This window comes from Heterodontus francisci, chromosome 14 (assembly GCF_036365525.1).
Source record: "Heterodontus francisci isolate sHetFra1 chromosome 14, sHetFra1.hap1, whole genome shotgun sequence".
NCBI classification, from domain to species: Eukaryota; Metazoa; Chordata; class Chondrichthyes; order Heterodontiformes; family Heterodontidae; genus Heterodontus; species Heterodontus francisci.
Window position 1 is genome coordinate 54,769,047 of NC_090384.1, and position 23,761 is coordinate 54,792,807.

General features: G+C 45.9%; 1 protein-coding gene across 6 annotated transcripts in view; it reads left to right on the forward strand.

The window, feature by feature from the left end:
- Positions 1 to 23,761, forward strand: part of ush1c (Usher syndrome 1C) — a 309,503-nt gene that overhangs the window by 276,766 nt on the left and 8,976 nt on the right. For all 6 annotated transcript variants that reach the window (XM_068046233.1, XM_068046236.1, XM_068046237.1 and 3 more), the window contains one exon: positions 15,633 to 15,688. In XM_068046233.1, the coding sequence (XP_067902334.1) occupies positions 15,633 to 15,688 (56 nt within the window). The remainder of the gene's footprint in view (positions 1 to 15,632; positions 15,689 to 23,761) is intronic.

Consider the following 23,761-nt stretch of genomic DNA (forward strand, 5'->3'; position numbering starts at 1 on the left):
GCAGGTGGTGGTGTTCCCAGGCATTTGCTGCCCTTGTCCTTCTAGTTGATCGAGGTCGTGGGTTTGGAAGGTGCTGTCCAAGGAGCACTGGTGCATTGCTGCCACTGTGCGTCGGTGGTGGAGGGAGTGAATGTTTGTAGATGGGGTGCCAATGAAGTGGGCTGCTTTGTCCTGGATGGTGTCGAGCTTCGAGTGTTGTTGGAGCTGCACCCATCCAGGCAAGTGGAGAGTATTCCATCACACGCCTGACTTGTGCCTTGTAGATGGTGGACAGGCTTTGGGGAGTCAGGAGGTGAGTTACTCGCTGCAGGATTCCTAGCCTCTGACCTGCTCTTGTAGCCATGGTATTTATATGGCTACTCTAGTTCAGTTTTTGGTCAATGGTAGCCCTGAGGATGTTGATAGTGGGGGATTCAGCGATGCGAATGCCATTGAATGTCAAGGGGAGATGGTCAGATTCTCTTTCGTTGGAGATGGTCATTGCCTGGCACGTGTGCGGCGCAAAAGTTACTTGCCACTTATCAGCCCAAGCCTGGATATTGTCCAGGTCTTGCTGCATTTCTACGTGGACTGCTTCAGTATCTGAAGAGTTACAAATGGTGCTGAATATTGTGCAATCATCAGCGAACATCCCCACTTCTGACCTTACGATTGAAGGAACGTCATTGAGTGAGCAGCTGAAGATGGTTGGGCCTAGGACACTACCCTCAGGAACTCCTGCAGTGCTGTCCTGGAGTTCAGATGATTGGCCTCCAACAACCACAACCATCTTCCTTTGTGCGAGATATGACTCCAGCCAGCATAGGGTTTTCCCACTGATTCCCATTGACCTTAGTTTTGCTAGGGCTCCTTGATGCCATACTCGGTCAAATGCTGCCTTGATGTCAAGGGCAGCCACTCTCACCTTACCTCTCGAGTTCAGCTCTTTTGTCAATGTTTGAACCAAGGCTGGAATAAGGTCAAGAGCTGAGTGGCCCTGGCGGAACCCAAACTGAATGTCACAGAGCAGGTTATTGCTAAGCAAGTGCCACTTGACAGCACTGTCGATGACACCTTCCATCACTTTACTGATGATTGAGAGTAGGCTGATGGGGCAGTAATTGGCCGGGTTGGTCTTGTCCTACTTTTTGTGTATAGGACAAACCTGGGCAATTTTCCACATTGCAGGGTAGATGCCAGTGTTGTAGCTATACTTGAACAGCTTGGCTAGGTGCGCGGCAAGTTCTGGAGCACAGGTCTTTAGTACTATTGCCGGAATATTGTCAGGGCCCATACCCTTTGCAGTATCCAGTGCCTTCACTCGTTTCTTGATATCATGCGGAGTGAATCGAATTGGCTGAAGACTGGCATTTGTGATGCTGGGGACTTCAGGAGGAGGCCGAGATGGATCATCAACTCGGCACTTCTGGCTGAAGATTGTTGCAAATGCTTCAGCCTTATCTTTCGCACTGATATGCTGGGCTCCCCCATCATTGAGGATGGGGATATTTGTGGAGCCACCTCCTCCAGTTAGTTGTTTAATTGTCCACCACCATTCACTGCTGGATGTTGCAGGACTGCAGAGCTTAGATCTGATCCGTTGGTTATGGGATCGCTTAGCTCTGTCTATCGCATGCTGCTTATGCAGTTTGGTATGCAGAAAGTCCTATGTTGTAGCTTCACCAGGTTGACACCTCATTTTGAGGTATGCCTAGTGCTGCTCCTGGCATGCCCTCCTGCTGTCTTCATTGAACCAGGGTTGGTCTCCTGGCTTGATGGTAATGGTAGAGTGGGGGATATGCCGGGCCATTGTGGTTGAGTACAAATCTGCTGCTGCTGATGGCCCACAGTGCCTCTTGGATGCCCAGTTTTGCATTGCTAGATCTGTTCGAAATCTATCCCATTTAGCACGTTGGTAGTGCCACACAACACGATGGAGGGTATCCTCAATGTAAGGCGGGACTTCGTCTCCACAATGACTGTGCAGTGGTCACTCCTACTGATACTGTCATGGACAGATGCATTTGCGGCAGGCAGATTGGTGAGGATGAGGTCAAGTATGTTTTCCCCTCTTGTTTGTTCCCGCATACCCAGTCTAGCAGATATGGCCTTTAGGACTCGGCCAGTTCGGTCAGTAGTGGTGCTACCGAGCCACTCTTGGTGATGGAGATTGAAGCCCCCCACCCAGAGTACATTCTGTGCCCTCACCAGCCTCAGTGTTTCCTCCAAGTGCTGTTCAACATGGAGGAGTACTGACTCATCAGCTGAGGGAGGGCGGTAGGTAGGAATCAGCAGGAGGTTTCCTTGCCTATGTTTGACCTGATGCCATGAGACCTCATGGGGTCCAGAGTCGATGTTGAGAACTCCCAGGGCAACTCCCTCCCTACTGTATACCACTATGCCGCCACCTCTGCTGGGTCTGTCCTGCCGGTGGGACAGGACATACCTGGAGATGGTGATGGCAGTGTCTGGAACATTGTCTGTCAGGTATGATTCCGTGAGTATGAGTATGACTATGTCCGGCTGTTGCTTGACTAGTCTGTGGGACAGCTCTCCCAACTTTGGCACAAGCCCCCAGATGTTGGTAAGGAGGACTTTGCAGGGTCGACAGGGCTGGGTTTGCCGTTGTCGTTTCTGGTGCCTTGGTCGATGCCAGGTGGTCCGTCCAGTTTCATTCCTTTTTATTGACTTCGTAGCGGTTAGATGCAACTGAGTGGCTTGCTAGGCCATTTCAGAGGGCATGTAAGAGTTAACCACATTGCTGTGGGTCTGGAGTCACATGTAGGCCAGACCAGGTAAGGACAGCAGATTTCCTTCCCTAAAGGACATTAGTGAACCAGATGGGTTTTTACAACAAGCGACAATGGTTTCATGGCCATCATTAGATGAGCTTTTTAATTCCAGATTTATTAATTGAATTCAAATTCCACCCTCTGCTGTGGTGGGATTTGAACGCATGTCCCCAGAGCAATACCCTGGGTTACTAGTCCAGTGACAATACTGCTACGCCACCGCCTCCTCTTGAAAAAGAATTCCTGCATCAAAGAGGAAGAGACCCAGAGAAAAGAGGGATTGCTACACTCTGTGGAGAAACACTGTTTTGGAGAAAGAAAGCCTGTGTTTCAGGTGGGGCAGTTTGCTGTTGCCTTCATTCAAGAATTTAGTGTCTGAAGAGTGAGTTCTGTCATTGCAATGTTCTGTTGAGAAGGCTCCTTTCCTGAGAGTAAGGCCTGCTGACGTTTGTGTTTTTAGAAGTTCCTGAACTCTCAAGGAAATTTCTACTGTTAGATTGCTGCTTTAAAATTTAAATGGACCTGGTGCTGTGACCGGTAGCTGAAAGATCTGTGTGACGCCTGCTGTAGACAAACTACCTTGAACGCCTACCCATCATAGACTGTTCATTAATTTTACCTGGAGAGACATTGAGTGGCATATGAGTATTCAACTCTGGGACACCTCACCAATCCAGGGAAAAAACTACAACCCAGTTATTTATTTATTCCTAAGAAATTCTTGTAAAGTCAATATTTCTGTTTTCCCCAGTTAACTATTGGTACTTGAATGTATGTGTGTGCGTGAGGGTTAGGAAGTTTAAGGAGTTATAAAATCTTTTCATACATATAGATTCATCTCATTATCGTATAAAACTTGGTTTATTAATAAATAGTAAATTTTGTTGTTGTTTAAATAAACCTGGTTTGGCATGCTTTATTGGGATAAATAAAGTGATTAATTTGGCTGATTTTCCAGTAGGTGGGAAACTTTACTAATATGCTGTGATCTGTAGAGTAGTGGGACAGAATTAACAGTGCATTACTCCCCCCTTGGTTGTAACATGAAGCATTTTGTGATGTTTTTCTATACTAAGATGGCATAGACGTGCAAATTATTATTGCCCTGGATTTTGAAGTGGAAATAAAGGTTAAGCGATCAGCACTTATCGTTATTAAGGAGCAAATCGAACAACAACTTCTAGCCTCAACACATGTATAGTTAAGCACAAAAATCAGGAAGTCTCTGTCCGATTTAACCTGCTTCTCAAGTTTCACTGCACTGTTAACTTGCTGAGGTATTTGGCATTCAAACACATGAAGGGCGAGAAGTTACTGTCCTTATTCAGTAGATATCCACTGAACATGACAGAAAGTTAGGCCTTGTCCATTCATGTGCAAGTCACTCTGAAAGTTTACTCTTACAAGTGTGGAATCTCATTCCTTCAGATTTTAATTATTGTAGATTTTAAAACTTTTTTTTACTTTTTGTCTTTTTTTACTCTCTCAATCCTATCTTTCTTTTCCTTTATTTCACTTCTGTACATGATTTTACATTGAATTAAATATACCAACTTGCATTTCTTGATTTAGACTCTGTAATCATCCTCAATAAAGATTCTTCAATCTGATTGGTTTAAGAAACACACTGTTACTTGCCCTGTTCACACAGGTCCAAAATCCCTTGTAGAACACTCTGTGCTGTATCAGATTCCCAATGACTGTGTTACCGGTCAAAAGCCCATGAGAGCATTTGGACAACATATGCATAATAAAACATTGAGTGCCATTCATTCACTGCTGACCTCAAAATCCAGGCCAATATGTTGCTTGCAGGACCATGGCAGTAGTTAGTAGTTTTTCCTTAGCTCTGCCCATAGTTAGTTTGATAATTTGCTATTATATATTGACAGGAGCATTATACCATGCAACATACTCTGTACTTCGGAATTTCTTTTGTTCTCACTCTCTAATTCCTTCTTGTGCTTCTACCTCAGCTTCTCTTTACCACTCTTTTCTTCTCTATTGCCATCACACAACTTTCTCACTGTGGTGTCTGCATCATTCTGATGTTTTTCTTTCATTGTTTCCACCTCATTTATTCTGTCTGTGCCCTCCATCAACACCACCGCACCAACCACCCCCCCCCGACCCCCACCCCAGTCCAACCCATCTCCTCTCTGTTCTGCATGTTTCCAACTTTGTGTGAATGTCACACGTGTTCCTGCACTGACCGACTGAATATCCAGCTCTCGTCTTTTTGAAGGCTTAATAGTGTTTACAGAAAGATGAGAGGCAACATGAAATGACTTGGTCATATCTACAATTGTGCTTGTCCACCTTATTGATTGAGAAATATACTGGTCCAAGGGTTTTTTGTTATATTTTTCCTGTGATTGTAAAGAAAATATTGATTTCAGTTTTTCTTTATTTGTATATTAACCGGAACACAGTGTGATGGAAAAAGTCACAGATGGTGAAGGAATAAAATTGTTTCTCTGACTAATGTGTTTTATTGAATTCCAGCTTTCAGGATCTCCATTGCCAGTGAGCAGCTGGTTATATAAATCTCCAGGTGATGAGGTGTATACAATGAATAATAATTTTATCTGGAAAATAAAATAAAATAACTTGTATTTAAATAGTGCTTTCAGCATAGAAAAACCTCAAAGTACTACACAGTCATGTAAAAAAAAAATGCATGTCCAATCGAAAGGATAAATTCAGATGGATGGTCAAATATTTGATCAAAGAGGTGATTTTAAAGTAGGGTCTTAAAGGGGGAGAGAGGAACATGGAAAAGCAGAGGGCTAAAAATACGTTTGCCTCTGTTTTGGAACAGGGGTCGCAATTTACGATCTGCTCGCACCTGGTCTCATTGAGGCAGGCAGCACGCGAACTTTGTGCTGCCTCCTCCTTTCCATGCTTGTAGTATTCAGACGAGCAGGACCCATGCTGCTGGCTAGCTGAACACTCAACAGGGGGCCAAGAGGTGTGCACGGCTAACATGTGTTCCAGCTAGCCTCCAACTCTTAAAGGCAGTCTGCCCCTCTTAAAAAGGTGCTGCACTGACTGAAATACTGTAATTGTCTTCAATCAGAAACAAAGGAAATTGAGCACTATGTCATAAGTTTTTTTTTAACTAAGAGGTCTGTGAGACTGAGGGGAAAAAAGGACTTTCTGAACTAAATGCTCACACTTGGTGTTTGAAGTGCAGGCTGTAAAACTAGTATCCAAGCAGCCAGAAAGTTTTACAACTGTCTTGTGACTTGGTTGTTGTTGAAAAGCTTTTAGTCAGTTCTGCAGAGTGAAACGGACCAGACAGGGCAGTGAGCTGGCTGAAAGCTGTGATTTGCTGACAGACCAGAGGAAAATAAGCATTGCATTTCATGGAAGAAGTGCTACATTTAAGGTGTGGTTTTGACCTGCCTGAAGAGAGTGAAAAGGCCCAGAGGAAGAGGAGTTGCTACACTCTGGAGGAACATTGCTTTGGAGAAGCCTTGTGTTTGGGGTGTGGCAGGTTGCTGTTGCCTCCAGTCTCAAGAATCCCTGCCTCAAAAGTGAGTCCTGTTACTTTTTGTATTTTTGAAAGATCTTGAAATCTCACGAAAGTTTCTACTGTTAGACTGCTAATTTAAAAAGTTAACTAAACCTGTTGCCACACCTTAAACTGCAAGATCTGTGTGATGCCTGCTGCAGACAAATTTCTTTGAATGCCTACCATTGCAGACCATGAATTCCACATCCTGGTCCATTATTTGGTCACAACAGGGAAGAGGGCCATGTGTCAACTAACAAAGATTCTAATTTGATGGATTTTGACCTTAAAAGGCAACCCTCTGGAGAGGGGGAGAGATCACAGCAACCTCACAGAGGAAATCCAGCCAAGGGCTGTGGAAAGATCCAGCCTAACAAGATGAAGAAGCCCTGCTGCTGATTCTACACGTCAACTTGGTGCAGCAGAGAACTGAAAGTGTCCGCCACCTTCAGTCTGAAATCTTAACCACCAGAAATCTACGACACCTCAACAAATTTAAGACTACAAATAACCCAGGCCTGCATCTTTAAATGGGCTGTTCTTCTTAGAAGATTCAACAGGTTTACTATAAACCATGAACACCTTCCACACCTTGAACTCTTATCCTTTGCCTTCTATTTATCGTCTTTTGAGAGTGCATATGAAAGTGTATACATGCATGAGCAGTGTTGCGAAATTTCAGGGAATGAATATTGTTCAATAAATAGTTGATCTTCTGTTTTAAATGTACCAGAAAACCTGTCACTGTCTGTTCATTTGGCAATAAACACTCAGGCCAACTAATCACTTTAAACAAAACACGATTACAGTCAGTTGGGAGGTGAACAGCGAGAACCAACACACCCCTTACTACCTGTCCGTAACAATCTTTTCAACTCCCACCTCACCCTCATCCTATCTGATGTGAAGTGCAAGCTGCAGATGGTATGACCATGGACCTCTCACTTTCTCCCCTACCCCCGCTTCCCTCACCCCAACCATCCCCTTCTGATTTTCTGCTTTCAGATACCCAAGAACGGCTGCCTGGTCAACCACTGCAGCCTCAGGACGAAGGGCAAGAGAAACACCACACCACTGATGAAGATGCTCCATCAGTTGATCTCACTCACAGCCACCAGCTCAGATACTGGCACTTTGCAAACTGTAGAGCCTGATATAAAGTTGAGATCAGCATATGGTGAGTCACCAGGCATGAGTGGGCTGCAGCTAGACCAGGAGAAAGGATAACTCGTGTGCCAGCTCACCAAAGGGCGAAGTCAAAAATGAGTTCTGTTACACAGTACTCAGTTGAGGACTTTGGGGCAGCATACAAGATGGCTTGGTGCATTGGCAGGCCTGCCTGAGGAGTCTGGCTCCAACATGGCAGAAAGCATCACACAGAGCTTGGAGCCCATCCTTTCCACCGTGGAAGTGGTGGCCAGATCCATGGCAGTGCTTGTGGACCTAGCCTTGATGCAGCGTCTGGTGGCCGCTGTCTAAGCTTCCACTGCAGCATTGGTGGAAGCCACCCAGTGTCTGAGTGCTGCAGTGCAAACTCTGACTGCTGCCGTCATGGATGCAGATCTTGGTGCTCACACGGATATGCAGGCTCTCGGGGCAATCCAGCAATCTGTCCTCCAACACATTACTAGGACTGCTGAGGTGCCACCTAGGGGTGTGGCAGTGGCACCATGGCGCATGAACCTGCTGTCCTCCCTCAGAATTACAGCATTTGTGTTCCCATTGTTACCACTCCGCCAGTGCCCTGGCTATTTCCTCTCAGCCAGCCAGCCCAGACTACTGCTGCTACTGGGGCAGCACTGCCTAGGAACACTAGGACAGATAAAAGCACCCATAAACCTGGCACTAAGGCAATGCACAAGGGTGAATAGTTTGTTTCTGTTTGTATAAGTGGATGTGTTTGTGGATAATGATTTTTTGGTAAGGTCATTGGTGGCATTTATTGCAGGATCGTGACCAATGGGATGCTGTGTTGGGGCATCCATATTGAATGGCAAGGTGGGGAATGGTGGAACCATGGTGGTGAAAGGATGTTCTCCTATGGGAAGCAGAGTCTGAGCAGTTACTCGCAGACAGCATGTCTGGAGCGAAGGGGCCCTGGGTGCGTCCTCCTCTCCTCCCTCCTCCTCCTCCTTCTCCTCCTCTTCCTCCCGAGCTGGCAACAGCTGCGTCATGATGATGATGTTGTGGAACATACCGCAGACCACCACGAACTTGGAAACATGGCTTAATGTGTACTGGAGAGCTCCCTCCATAGTGGTCAAAATAGTGGAAGCATTGCTTTCGCACATCGATGATCTCCCATTATATTCATGGTGGCTCTATGGCTTTCATTATACCCCCGTTGTCCTCACATGATCGTGTGGCAGAGCAGGGTCTTCAGCCAAGTGTAGAGCAGGTATCCCTTGTCTCCGAGCAGCCACCCTCTGGTTCTATTTAGAGCCCTGAAGTTGGCAGGAATGACAGACTGCTTCAGAATGAAGGCTTCCTGGCTACTGCCAGGCCAAGAGGCATTCACTGACATTGTGGTTTGTGCATGGTCACACATATTGCTGGAATGATCGCCCTTGTGGTTCCTGTACCTCTCCCAATTGACACGGGGGGCCTGCAGAGCCATGAGGATGCAATCGATGGCTCCCTGCACCATCATGAATCCTGCTCTCCGAAGAAAGCCATGTGCCCTCTCAACCTGCTTCTCCCTACTTAGAGAGATCACAATGTAATCGTCTCTCTTTGCATATACAGTTTCTGTCACTTCTTGATGCAGCGACGGATGGCATACTGGGAGATGTATATGTTACCCGTCCCCACCTGGAATGTTCCGCTCACGTAGAAATTTAATGCAACTGGGTCCTTTGTGGCTATTGGCAGTGCCACCCTTGCCTTAGTGCGAAGCTCCAGGTCCTGTGACCATCTCCTTGTTGAATCTGAGACGCCTTAGGTATTGCTCCTAGCTGAGGAGGAGGTATGAGAGCTATTCCCTGAAAACAGGTGGTGGGTAGGGTGTTCTGTAGAGAGAACTTCCCCTCCTCCCTCTTCACACATCTTCCCCTCTCTGCAGCTTCTTCTCCTGTTCTCAGTCATGTTGCAGACCCAGAGGAACTGCAACTACAGCCCCATTTGGGTGGCCAAATCCTCTGCCGTCCTTGAATGGATGCACCAGCGCACCAGCAAACCTCCAAAAACAAACCACTGTATTTCCACAAACTTCTTCATGGAAGTAATTCAAAAGCACCTCACCTGCATGTTGGATGGCTGATCCTTTAAATAACACTAGTTTGGTAGGGTCTGTTGTGCCACTGAGCACATGTTCAACTGTGAGCGAATAGCACAGGCGTTCATTGGATTTGCGTGGTCCAAGTTTGAAAGATGTGAGTCGAATCAACCATAACAAACCATCCACTCCTGACCAGCATGGGGGACACTCTGCAGGCCATGTCGGAAGTGGCGGGCTGCGCAGCCCGTGCCGTTTTATGACTTCGGGGTTCCTGTAGTGCCTGTACCAGTGTGCTACAGAGCCCAATTTTGTGGCCAGAGGGTTTTTGGTGAGGTAATTTCAGAGTGTGGCCCAAGGCAGCTGAAGGCATGATAGCTAATGATGGATTGAAGGGAGGGGAATACTGACCCCAAATCAGTTACCGTCTTTGATTATCTGTTCCAAATGTTCCTAAATTAAGAATGAACAGATAGCAGTCCTGCATGAGATCATGAGCAATTCCATTGTGATGTTCAAGGCACAAGTTAATGCAAGAGTACACATTAATATTTATTTAGTCTATTGCCTTTTATTTATCCATTGGAGTCTCCAGCCTCAAGCAAGGTGAATTTTAATACAAACAAGAAAATAACAAAGAAATTGGGGTGGATTTTCAACTTACTGCTGAGGGATAAACCTGGTATTTCAGATCATCTGCCTATTATAGAAACCACCCAAAGTTCATTCCCATGGATTTCAAACTGAACATATGAACATACAAACATATGAATTATGAGCAGGAGTAGACCACTCGGCCCTTCAAGCCTGCTCCGCCATTCAGTAAGTTCATGGCTGAACTGATCACTCCTTATTTCCACCTACCCCAGTTAACCTTCCACTCACTTGCTTATCAAGAAACTATCTCCCTCTGCCTTAAAAATATTCAAAGACTCTGCTTCCACTGCCTTTTTAGAATGAATATTCCAAAGACTCACGACCTTCTGAGAGAGAAAATTTCACCTCATCTCTGTCTTAAATGGGTGACCCCTTATTTTTAAACAGTGACCCCTAGTTCAAGATTCTCCCACAAGGAGAAACATCCTTTCCACATCCATCTACCCTATTAAAATAAAATGACAAAGAAGTTCTCCGATGGCTAAGTGGGTAATTACATCACTTGGTGTGGTATCTCAATGGCATTTAAAAGTTAATGAAGGCGTATTGACCAGAAAGGTCTCAGATTCAGTTCCTGCTGTTTGCTGGGTTAGCTGGTTCAAACAATAGTATTCCTTAGTAACCACAGGCTAGAGATGAGAAAAACAACTTGGAAATCCTGCACATAACTGCTATATAGTAACATCTGCTGGAAAATGCACACGTGAGTTTCTGATGAGGATAGGATCAGTCTTGGTAATAATGCATCCCATGGTTAAGTCGATCTGCGGGCATTCACTGACTTGGCTCATATATGATGGTTGATTAAATGTCAACGCCAGGAACATAAGCGCATTGAAATAGGAGCAGAAGTAGTGCATATGGCCCCTCAACCAGCTCCACCATTCAATAAGATCATGGCTGAACATTAACATCAACTCCACTTTCCCACTCTATCCCTATATCCCTTGATTCCCTTTGTGCTAAAAAAAAATCGATCAATCCCAGTCTTGAATATACTCAACAACTGAGCAACCACCACTCTCTGGGGTAGAGAATTCCAACAATTAACAATCCTCTGTGTGAAGAAATTTCTCCTCATCACAGTCCTAAATGGCCGACTCCTTATCCTGAGACCATGACCCCTACCTAGTTCTAGAATGCCATTCAGAAATAATTTTGCAATACTGATAAATTTTCTAAAAATTGCATAACCAGTAACAACAACGGGCTGAATTTTCTCCGGAGGGCCCAAGTCATGGCAATGGCACCGGTGCCGTTTCCATTTGAGCATTAGGCAGCTGGCAGCATGCATTCTCACTGTGGCCGGCCAATTAAGGAACTTGCAGCACAGGGGCTATCCAATTATGGTACGCAAGGCACCAGGGCTGTCCCATCCCAGGCCCCAGGCAGCAAGAGGGCAGTGAGGTCAACGTCAGTTGATGCCGCAGCAGACACTGGCGCCATATTTAAAGGGCTGCCAGCCCTGCATATGTTGCTGCCTGAGCAAAGGACTTCTTCCTGTTCCTCCTGCCTTGAGTTTTCCTGTATTTTCTTGTGTTGTCCTGTTCCATCAGGGATGCATAAGAGGCCAGAATTGTAGGATCACAGAGATGTTGGAGGGTTGTAGGGCTGGAGGCAGTTAGAGAGAGAGAGAGAGAGGGAGGACCAAGGCCATTGGAGAGATGTTAAAACAAGGATGCAACTTTTAACATTGAATACTAGTCCGGCAACACCTCAATGTAGATCAGCAAGGACTGGTGATGGGTTAACAGGACTTATTCCGAGTTAGGATGTGAGTAGTAGAGTTTGGATGAGCTCAAATTTATGAATGGTGGAAAATGGGAAGCTGGCCAGGATAGCATTGGAATATTCAAGTCTGGAGGTAAGATTGGCATGGTAAGGGTTTCAGCAGCTGTTGAGGTGAGGTAGGGGCAGAGTAAGGCGATGTTACGCAGATGGAAATAGGCAGTCTTAGTGATGCCATGAATTTATGGTTTGAAACCTTTCTTGGGATAAAATGTGCAAGGTTGCAAGCAGTTTGTTTCAGCCTCAGCCAGTTGCCAGGGAGAAGGATGGAGTTGGTGGCTAGGGAATGGTGTTTTTGGCAGGCAGACAATGATTGAAGATGCATGGTACACTTTCACACTAAATCTAGCATCGAGCAGACTTATTTAGTTTACGTGTACCCTGAATCTGTTGGAAGTAAACTGGACCTGTTAAAATACCACATAAATGCCTTTCTGTAATGTTCCAATGCAAGAAGCTGTGAGGAATCCATCACAAAATATTTTGATGCTGGGTGACAGTCCATCGGTACTGGAAGCCCTCGGGTTCTTTGTTCATTCTACGTGCAAGCTTGTACATGATGTCTGGCAAGATATTTGATCAACATTTGTGCCACACAAGTGTCAGCCAATGACCATCTCCAACAAGAGAGAATCTAATCATCTCCCCTTGAAATTCAATGGCATTACCATCGCTGAATCTGCCACTATCAACATCCTGGGGGGTACCATTGACCAGAAATTGAACTAGACCTTGGATAACGCGGGATATTGAGAGCCTCGTCAAAAAGAAAAAGGAAGCATTCGTAAGGGCTGGAAGGCGAGGAACAGACTAATCCCTTGAGGAATATAAAGACAGTAGGAAGGAACTTAAGCAAGGAGTCAGGAGGGCGAAAAGGGGTTATGAGAAGTCATTGGCAAACAGGATGAAGGAAAATCCCAAGGCTTTTTATACGTATATAAAGAGCAAAAGGGTAACCAGGGAAAGGGTTGGCCCACTCAAGGACAGAGAAGGGAATCTATGTGTGGAGCCAGAGGAAATGGACGAGGTACTAAATGAGTACTTTGCATCAGTATTCACCAAGGAGAAGGACTTGGTGCATGATGAGCCGAGGGTAGGGAGTGTAGATAGTCTCAGTCATCTCATTATCAAAAAGGAGGAGCTGTTGGGTGTCTTGCAAAGCATTAAAGTAGATAAGTCCCCAGGGCCTGATGGGATCAACCCCAGAATACTGAGGGAGGCAAGGGAAGAAATTGCTGGGGCCTTGACAGAAATCTTTGCATCCTCATTGGCTACAGGTGAGGTCCCAGAGGACTGGAGAATAGCCAATGTTGTTCCTTTGTTTAAGAAGGGTAGCAAGGTTAATCCAGGAAATTATAGGCCGGTGAGCCTTAAGTCAGTGGTAGGGAAATTATTAGAGAGGATTCTTCGGGACAGGATTTACTCCCATTTGGAAACAAATGGACTTATTAGCAAGAGGCAGCATGGTTTTGTGAAGGGGAGGTCGTGTCTCACTAATTTGATTGAGTTTTTTGAGGAAGTGACGCAGATGATTGATGAAGGAAGGGCAGTGGATGTTGTTTATGTGGACTTCAGTAAAGCCTTTGACAAGGTCCCTCATGGCAGACTGGTACAAAAGGTGAAGTCACACGGGATCAGAGGGGAGCTGGCAAGGTGGATACAGAACTGGCTCGGTCATAGAAGACAGAGGGTAGCAGTGGAAGGGTGCTTTTCTGAATGGAGGGATGTGACTCGTGGTGTTCCGCAGGGATCAGTGTTGGGGCCTTTGCTGTTTGTAGTATATATAAATGATTTAGAGGAAAATGTAGCTGGTCTGATTAGTAAGTTTGCACAACACGAAGGTTGGTGGAGTTGCGGACAGTGATGAGGATTGTCAAAGGATACAGCAGGATATAGATCGGTTGGAGACTTGGGCGGAGAAATGGCAGATGGAGTTTAATCCGGACAAATGTGAGGTAATGCATTTTGGAAGGTCTAATGCAGGTGGGAGGTATACAGTAAATGGCAGAACCTTAGGAGTATTGACAGGCAGAAAGATCTGGGCGTACAGGTCCACAGGTCACTGAAAGTGACAACGCAGGTGGATAAGGTAGTCAAGAAGGCATACGGCATGTTTGCCTTCACCGGTCGGGGCATAGAGTATAAAAATTGGCAAGTCATGTTGCAGCTGTACAGAACTTCAGTTAGGCCACACTTAGAATATTGCGTGCAATTCTGGTCGCCACACTACCAGAAAGACGTGGAGGCTTTGGAGAGGGTACAGAAGAGGTTTACCAGGATGTTGCCTGGTCTCGAGGGCATTAGCTATGAGGAGAGGTTGGATAAATTCGGATTGTTTTCACTGGAACGACGGAGGTGGAGGGATGACTTGATAGAGGTTTACAAAGTTGTAAGCGGCATGGACAGAGTGGATAGTCAGAAGCTTTTTCCCAGCTTTGAAGAGTCAGTTACTAGGGGACATAGGTTTAAGGTGTTAGGGGCAAAGTTTAGAGGGGATGTGCGAGGCAAGTTCTTTACACAGAGGGTGGTGAGTGCCTGGAACTTGCTGCCGGGGGAGGCAGTGGAAACAGGTACCATAGAGACGTTTAAGAGGCATCTTGACAAATACATGAATAGGATGGGAATAGAGGGATATGGACCCCAGAAGTGCAGAAGGTTTTAGTTTAGGCAGGCATCAAGATTGGTGCAGGCTTGGAGGGCCGAATGGCCTGTTCCTGTGCTGTACTGTTCTTTGTTCTTTGTTAGACCAGCCATATAAATACTGTGGCTACCAAGGGCTGGTCAGAGGCTAGGAATTCTGAGGCAAGTAACTTGCCTCCTGACTCTCCAAAACCTGTCCACCATCTACAAGGCACAAGTGAGGAGTATGATGGGATATTCTCCACTTGCCTGGATGGGTGCAGCTCCAACAACACTCAAGAAGCTCAACACTATCCACGACAAAGCAGCCCACTTGATCGGCATCCCATCCACCACATTCAGCATTCACTCCCTCCACCACTGACGTACCTTGCTAGCAGCGTGTACCATATACAAGATGCACTGCAGCAACTCATCAAGGCTCCTTCAACAGCACTTTTAAAACCTGCGACCTCTAACATCTAGAAGGACAAGGGCAGAAAATGCATGGTAACACCACCCCTTGCATGTTTCTTTCCAAGCCACACACCATTCTGACTGGGAACTATATTGTCGCTCCTTCACTGTCATGGGGTCAAAATCCTAGAACTCCCTAACAACACTGTGGGTGTACCTGCACCAGATAGACTGCAGCAGTTCAAGAAGGCGGCTCACCACCACCTTCTCAAAGGCAATTAGGGATGGACAACAGATGCTGGCCTTGCCAGTGATGCCCACATCCCATGATTGAAGGAAAAAAATGAAGCATAACAATGAAACTGAATCCTGCCATCATCTGACACTCCCAGACATGTACTTTCCAGGAATTAACTAGATATCCATCAAGGGTAGGAACGCCAACTGATTTTTCCCTTTCTTGAATTTTATGTGATTTACGTTAATTTTTACACCCCTTTCAACCGCCTGCTAACTCAGCATAAGCCTAGAACTTCCTCATCTCTATATGGCTCCTTTTGTCCATTGGAGATCCATCAAAAAAATTTGTCAATTATAACTTAAACCTCATTGTGTTACCAACTATAAAACTGTTATATTTCTGTTACAGGACTGGATAGACCTTGTTATAGCTGTATCCCCACCAAAGGAATATGAAGATGAAGTGTAAGTTTGAGTTTACAGCCAGAGTTTGGCAGACTTCTATCTCTCCCTCCTCCAGTATTGATGATTGATCTTATGAATTACCATTCAGATACTTATATTCACCTTTAAAATATTTTCTATCCTTTTAATGTAACTCCATCACTTACTACTCTTCAAATTCAAGAACAGGCAAATGACTTGTTCCTGGGCCTTTGCCAATACTGTTGTGTAAGAAGCCAGTGGAAAGTGTACTAGAGTCTTGGTTGGGTGGTTCAATGTGCTTTATGCTGAAATGCCCTCTGCAGTGGCTTAACGAGCCACTTAGTTCCATCAAACCACTAGTGGTTCCAGAAGAAGTCTCAACACAAAATTTTTAGGGCTACAAGGGATGGGCAATAAATGCTGGCCTTGCCAGTAATGCCCACATCACAAGAATGAATAATTCTTTTTTTTAAAAACTGTTCATCTTAAATGAACACAAAGTACTAAACCAGTTATGTGGATAGGTAGCAAATGCTGTGAGTAAACAAACCTACAAGTGCCATGAGCATGGGTAATTTCAAGGCTCAGAGATAAATTGGCAATGATACCTTGCACATCTGTCACCCTAGCTTCAGGAAATATAAAGTTCTGGCAGGGGTTGTCTACCATTTATGAATTCATTAAGATTAATTTTAACTGCAAATCTTTTGTTTTAATGTACTTAACAGACCGAGCTTCAGTTACCTCTTAATTAACATTGGATGGCATAGCAATTGACACCTGTGATGTTCACTCCAGGTGTTAGAAAATTGTTGTATCATTAAAGTTGAGGGCAGTGAGACTCACATTGCAATTTGTAGTGCATTGACGATAATTGACTGGCATTGGACCAGGTGGTACAACTTAATTACTTAGCTTTCTGCTGAGCCAGAACATCATTATGAACTGGTCCTCAATGACGTCCTGGTAGCTGATTCTGATGCAGTAGGTCTGATGTTTGAGATCATTTGTTCTTGGGATGGTGCACCTCCTATGTTTTCTAATCCCCTAAGTCTCTGCTGTTGCTACCAAGCTAACAACTAACCAATAATTGTTGCTGCATTTATCTGTGGGACTGAAAACTCCTCTGTGGAATTTTATCAGTGCTGGTGTAAAGTGATGCAAATTTCGCCGCTATAACAGCTGTAATTTCTGTGCTACCGGTACTATTTCATGTCCAAAATGGCTTCTGTGCCATGCATGCACACTTTTGGTGTGGGCCATGCCAGACCCCATTTTGGATAGGTCTGCAGTACCAGTGCTAGGAACATAAGAACATAACAACATAAGAAATAACAGCAGGAGTAGACTATGCAGCCCGTCGAGACTGCTTTGCCATTCAGTACAATCATGGCTGATCTTCAGCTTCAATTCCACTTTCCTGCTCACTCCCTATATCCTTTGATTCCCTGAGAGGCCAAAAGTCACTGGAAGTATACAGGGTATGTGGATTAGGATATCAGTCAGTGTGTAACACTGATTTGACTCTAGCAGTGCCACTTACGATCACAGTACTCCAGCTAATGTCCTCTCAACCTCATACATGTGAACATGCATTCAGCAGTAGGAAGGACCCCCATCAGCACGATTTAAAGGGATCATGAACCACTCAGGTTAATTGCTGATCAATTTCTGTTGGCTGCTGATGAATTAGTAGGAGTGTTTGCTGGTTTGTACTGTCATTTAAAGTTGGTGAACTTCAAAGGGAGTGGTGTGGCATGTAGTGAAGGCCTTGGTTTTGACTTCACGGATTCTGCTCAGACCATTGCTCCCATTCATGGGTGCTGCCATTTCTATCTTGCTTGGCCTGCAGTAAAACAGGCAGGACAACTACTCGAAGAGGGGGAGAAGGAGGCCATATCTACCCAAGGTCTTCAGGGATCACTTCTCCTATCTCAGCCTCAATGAGGAACAATGGATTGGATTTTCAAATGCTGGTGGTGGCAGGAGGCAATGCAGCTGCAATTTGAAAATTGCATTCCTGGAGGGCAGCACTGGGGCCCACCACATTTCAAACGTGAAGCGATTTTGAAAAGGATGCTGGGATGGGGGGTTTGTGGGGGAGAAACGGGAATCCCGCATGCCTCCAATTAAGTGCTCATTGAGGAGCTCATTGAAAGTCTTGTCAAGAGCAGTTTGCAATATTCAATACAAGGGCACAGGGCAAATGCAATGTCTGGAGCACAGCAGTGTGTAGAAGTCGTGAGAACTATGGGGGGCCATGAAAGACATTGGAAGGGCTGTTTGACATATTTTAGAAGCAGAGAACAAAGCTCAGATGCTCAAACAGTGGCACAGACTAGCCATCTCTGGAGCTGAAAGACTTGCATTTGTGAGTGGTGAGTAGTAGGAATCTGGAGAGGGGCGTGAAGCACTGGCATCACTTGGGCAGCTGGGGTTGGCAGGGGATGGACTGGTGAATGAACGAGCATCAGCTGAGGGAGTTGAGATGGGAACAGGCCACTCTGACATTGGACAGAGCAGCCAGGATGAGCTGCAGCAGATACAATCTCCTGGACAACAGGTCAGAGGAGCACAAAGAGGGGCTGCAAGGGGAAAAAGACACTGCCCAAGACATCGGGTCTACAGCCCAAGAGTCAGCTACCTGCAAATGGCAGAGCCCTAGGAGACTGCGCCTTTTCAAGCTGATGGTCTTGGACATGTGCGCTCTGTTCCACATTGACCTGAGGCTTCGTGGCTCCCATGGCAGTCCCTAACCTACAGCCATCAAGGTCTCTGTGGTGTTGAATTTTTATGCAACTGGGTTGTTCCAGAGATCAGCTGTGGATCTAGGTGTCATCTCAGTCGGCAGCCCATCACACCATCAGGAAGGACACGGATACTATATTCCAGAGGGTAGGGGACTACATCCATTTTGAGACAAATGGACCTGCGCAGGCACAGAGGGCTTTGGGGTTTTCCACCATCAGTGGATTCCCTCAGGTCCAGGGGGTCATCAAATGCATCCATGGAGCACGACACACCAGCCAGAAAGATTCCTGAACAGAAAATACTGTTGAGAACCAGGCTGAATATAAAAGGTCCGAAGGGGAAGTGAAAAAGGAAATAAGAGAAAGCATGAAAAGAGACTGGCAGTTAGCATTAAAGGAAGTCTCAAGGTTTTCTATAGACATATAAATAGTAAAAGGGTGGTAAAAGGAGGAGTGAGGCCGATTAGGAACCATAAACGGTATTTACACATGGAGGCAAAGGGCAGAGGACATAGCTGAGGTATTAAGTGAATACTTTGCATCTGTCTTTACCAAGCAAGAAGATGCAACCCAGGCAATGGTGAAAGAGGAGGTAATTCAGACACTAGAAGGGTTTAAAATTGATAAAGAGGACATATTAGTTAAGCTGTCTGTACTTAAAGTGGATAAGACACCAGGACTGGATGAAATGCATCCAAGAATACTGAGGGAAGTGAGGGTGGAAATCGCAAAGGCACTAGGCATTATTTTTCAGTCTTCCTTAGACTTGGGGATGGTGCCAGAGGACTGGAGAATTGCAAACGTTAAACCCTTGTTCAGAAAAGCATGTAAAGATAAGCCCAGCAACTACAGGCCAGTCAGTTTAACTTTGGTGGTGGGGAAACTTCTTGAAAAAATAATTTGGGACAAAATTAATAGTCACATGGACAAATGGGGGTTAATTAAGGAAAGCCAGCATGGATATCTTAAGGGAAAATCATGTTTAACTAACTTTCTTAAGTTTTTTGAGGAGGTAACAGAGAGGATTGAGGAGGGCAGTGCTGTTGATATGGTGTACATGGACTTTCAAAAGGTGTTTGATACAATGCCACGCAACAGTTTTGTGAGCAAACTTGTAGCTCATGGAATAAAAGAGATGGTAGCAACATGGATACGGAATTGACTGAGTGACTGGAAACAAAGAGTAGTGGTTAATGGAGTTTTTTCGGGCTGGAGGAAGGTGTGTAGTGGAGTTCCCCAGGGGTGAGTGTTGGGAACCTCGCTTTTCCTGATACATATTGACAACCTAGACCTTGGTGTACAGGACACAATTTCAAAGTTTGCAGATGATATGAAACTTGGAGGCAGTGTGAGTTGTGAGGAGGATGGTGTAGAACTCCAAAAGGACATAGACAAGTTGGTGGAATGGGCAGACATTGGGCAGATAAAGTTCAATGCAGAGAAATGTAAAGTGATTCATTTTTGTAGGAAGAACATGGAGAGATAATATAAAATAAAGGGTACAATTATAAAGGGGGTTCAGGAGCAGAAGGACCTGGGTGCATATGCGCATAAGTCATTGAAGGTGGCAGGACAGGTTGAGAGTGTGGTTAATAAAGCATACAGTATTCTGGGCTTTATTAATAGGGGCATAGATTACAAGAACAAGGAAGTTATGTTGAACTTGTGTAAGGCACTAGCTCAGCATCAGTTGGAGTATTGCGTCCAGTTCTGGGTGCACACTTTAGGAAAGACTTGAGGACATTGGAGAGAGTGCAGAAATGATTCACGAGAATGGTTCCGGGCATGAGGAACTTCAGTTATGAAGATAGATTGGAGAAGTTAGGACAGTTTTCCTTGGAGAAGAGAAGGCTGAGAGGTTTTCAAAATCATGAGGGATCTGGACAGAGTAGATAGAGAGAAACTGTTCCCACTCATGAAAGAATTGAGAACAAGAGGGCACAGATTTAAAGTATTTTGTAAGAGAAGCAAAAGTGACATGAGGAAAAACTTTTTCATGCAGAGAGTGGTTAATGTTTGGAATGCACTGCCTGAGATTGTAGTGGAGGCAGGTTCAATTGAAGCATTCAAAAGGGAATTGGATTGTTATATGAAAAGGAAGAATGTGCAGGGTTATGGAGAGAAGGCGGGGGAATGGAACTGAGTGAATTGCTTTTTGGAGAGCCAGTGTGGACATGATGGGCCGAATGGCCTCCTTCTGTGTTGTAATAGTTCTGTGATTCTGTAGAAAAGGCGAACACTCACTGAATGTCCAGCTGGTCTGTGACCACAGGGAGTGAATCCTGCAGGTCTGTGCCCGGTTCCCGGGCAGCTGTCATGACTCCTTTATCCTCCAAGATTCCCATTGGCTGTACCTCTTCAGGCCCATATCCAGATTCTGTGGGTGGCTGCTGGGAGATAAGGGTTATCCCCTAAAGAGATGGCTCTTGATGCCCATACACTACCCAGACATGGATGGAGAGAGGTGCCACAACCAGAGCCATCTACTAACCTGGACCTGCGTTGAACAGACCAATAGCATCTTGAAGATGCACTTCAATTGCCTTGACCAGTCAGGTGCTGCCCTCTAGTAAGAGCCAGCCAGAGTGTCTCATATCGTGGTTGTCTGCCGTAGCCTACACAACATGACTATACAAAGACGCCTGGAGCTGGATGAAAAGGAGGACCTGGAATGCCACTCCACTCAGAGGAGGACTGAGAGGAGGAAGGGATCGCTCCAGAGGTGGACGGCGCACAGGATTTGGAGGACGTCTGCCAATCCCATCCCAGACCTCATGGTGGATGGCAGGCTGGCATGGCCACAAGGGCCATGCTGATTCAGCAGCATTTCACCTGATCACCTTCAAACCCTTATGACAAAAGACCACAAAATCCACCTTCCAGCATAGAGAGCAACCATGCCACAATGACCCATATCTGAGGAGACCTATGGCTAATCATGACCATGGAGAAGGAGGTTTCCATCGCCAACATCACAGAGCTTGGAAATACAACAATCCCAGGAGCTCCTGTCCCCCACCCACCCAAACTCCATCCCCCTCTTGACATGAAACATCAATAACACACATATCATTTTGAATACATAAACAATTGCTATTGAAATAAAAGCAAAACAGCAGACAAATGTGGACAACAGCACCCGTTAAATGGCATCTTTCTTTCCTTACCAGTTCTACGGGGTGCTCCCCCATGGCAGAGGATGAGGTGGAAGCAGCCTGTTCCCTAGTCTCTGCCTCTGGGTGAGATGCCCATGGCTTCTGTCCAAGTCTTGGAGGGGCCTGTGGGGGCTCCTCCACAGGCTGCTACATCTACTCATTGCAGGGGCAGCCTCTGTCACAGGGACTTGCAGCACAGATGTTTCCTTATTCAGAGGGGTCGAGGGGCTGCAGGGAGATGCCGGTATCCCTGAGGGGTGACCTCTTCATTTGCCACTTCAACTGCCTCAGCCCCTTCCTGGCACCCTTAGATGTTGGATGAGACCACTGACTGGGATGCAGCTGGCATCCACTCCAAGCATCTCAGCACCATCAGCTACACTGAATTGTCAATGCTATAGAGAGTCTCGCTCTTTTTCTGCATATCGGCGCACTGCTCATGCATCCACTCAAGTGATGCTGCATATGACTTTCCAAGAGGTTGACTAATCTCTCAATGGAGAAGCTCATGCAATCGAAACCCTGAGTCATGACGGAGCACTTGTGCTACATGTAATCCTTCATTGCCTGTCCATGGTTCCTCAAGGCCTTAGGGATCTCCAACAAATGGGAACTTAGACACCCGAGGCCCAGCATCTTCACCCAGTGGAGCATCACTCTGTCTGTCCTCTGTCCTCCAAGGAGGATTGACTACAGCTTACTCTGCCTCACGTTCCTCCTCCTCCTTCCACACGCCTGATGTAAAGTTCACCCTGTGCTCCCTGCTTTGAGCTAGTTTGTGGCCCAACTAATGTGAGCTTGTCTGAGCTGCTGGAAAGTGCTGAGGAATGATGTGATGGTGCTGGCTGCAGTAGCTTCCCCCCTGCCAAAGAGGACTGTGCCGTTTGTCCTTTATTACTGCGCCCCCCTCAGCTACTGGCCCTGCAGGAGACACAAGAAGGTGGTTTTGAGAACTCGGCCTGCTCATCGTGTGTCCCTAGCACAAATGACCCCGTAGAATACGTCGGTCAAAGAACCAAAGCATGCATTGAGCAGGAGTCTCCTCCATGCCCTTCATGCCAAGATTAAGCTATCATGACCCTGTTGATATTGGCCTCCCATCTCCCCATCACCACGGACTGGCAATATCCAGCACCGCCTTCTCCATTGGCATTAGACTGTGCAGTTTGGGCACAACACCACCTGTTCTGGCCATTTCATGAGCATTGTAGGCTCTCTTTTCCTGCAGGATGAGGAGAAAAAGATCCATGAGAAGAATGCCCTCCTTCACCTATTCCAGCATGATAATCACATAGACTGCCATGCTCCTCAGTGATGCCCCCTTCTGAATATCACCCCGTATGTGAGGTCGGCTGCCATTTCAGTGATAGTACTGGCCACTTGATCTGACTATGTTAGGGAGACCTATGGACATTCTATGAGTCCAGTTCATCTGCCTTCTGCTGCATACAAAGCTGTCACTTGGGTGCCGCATGCCACTCACTTTTCCAGAGCTTATAAGGATGTTGATCTCTTGCAGCATTGGACCCACATCCTTTGGGTCACTCTGCTGCCGCTGACCTCACTCGACACCTCCATCCATACCTTTTCTTGTCTCCTTCGGTGTGCAGTTGGTGTGCAATCATGCTTAGCACATCATGCAGAGCAATGTCACAATGCCTTTATTCTGCACCAGTCCATTGTACTATCAGCATTTCAGCCACCATGAGAGACCAGAGAGTGGTTACTCGGTGACATGGGCTATCTGCTGACCACCTGGATCATAACTCTGGTGTGCAACCCACATGGACAGCATGCATATAGCAAGAGCCATGCTGCCACACAACGTGTCATCGAGCAAACCATTGGAGTGCTTAATCAATGCTTCCGCCGCCTGGACCATTCTGGAGGAGCCTGCAGTATTCTCCTCAGTGTGTGTCATGGTCTGCTGTATACTGTTCAACCTCACCAGCCCTTGCCACCAGCTAAACAGCGAGTAGTTGAGGAGGAGGACGAGGTATCGAACACAACTATTTCTGGCCAGCCTGTCCATGATCTGCTCATTTGACTGCAGTACCAATGAATGCAACCTCAATTTCCTATTCAACAACAGTCCCACACCTTAACATCGCTCTGTTACTGACCATCACAGCCTCCTCCTTACCACAACGTTTAAATAAAAGCCACCACTAAACAAACATTCCAAACCAACTTTATCAAACTGTGCC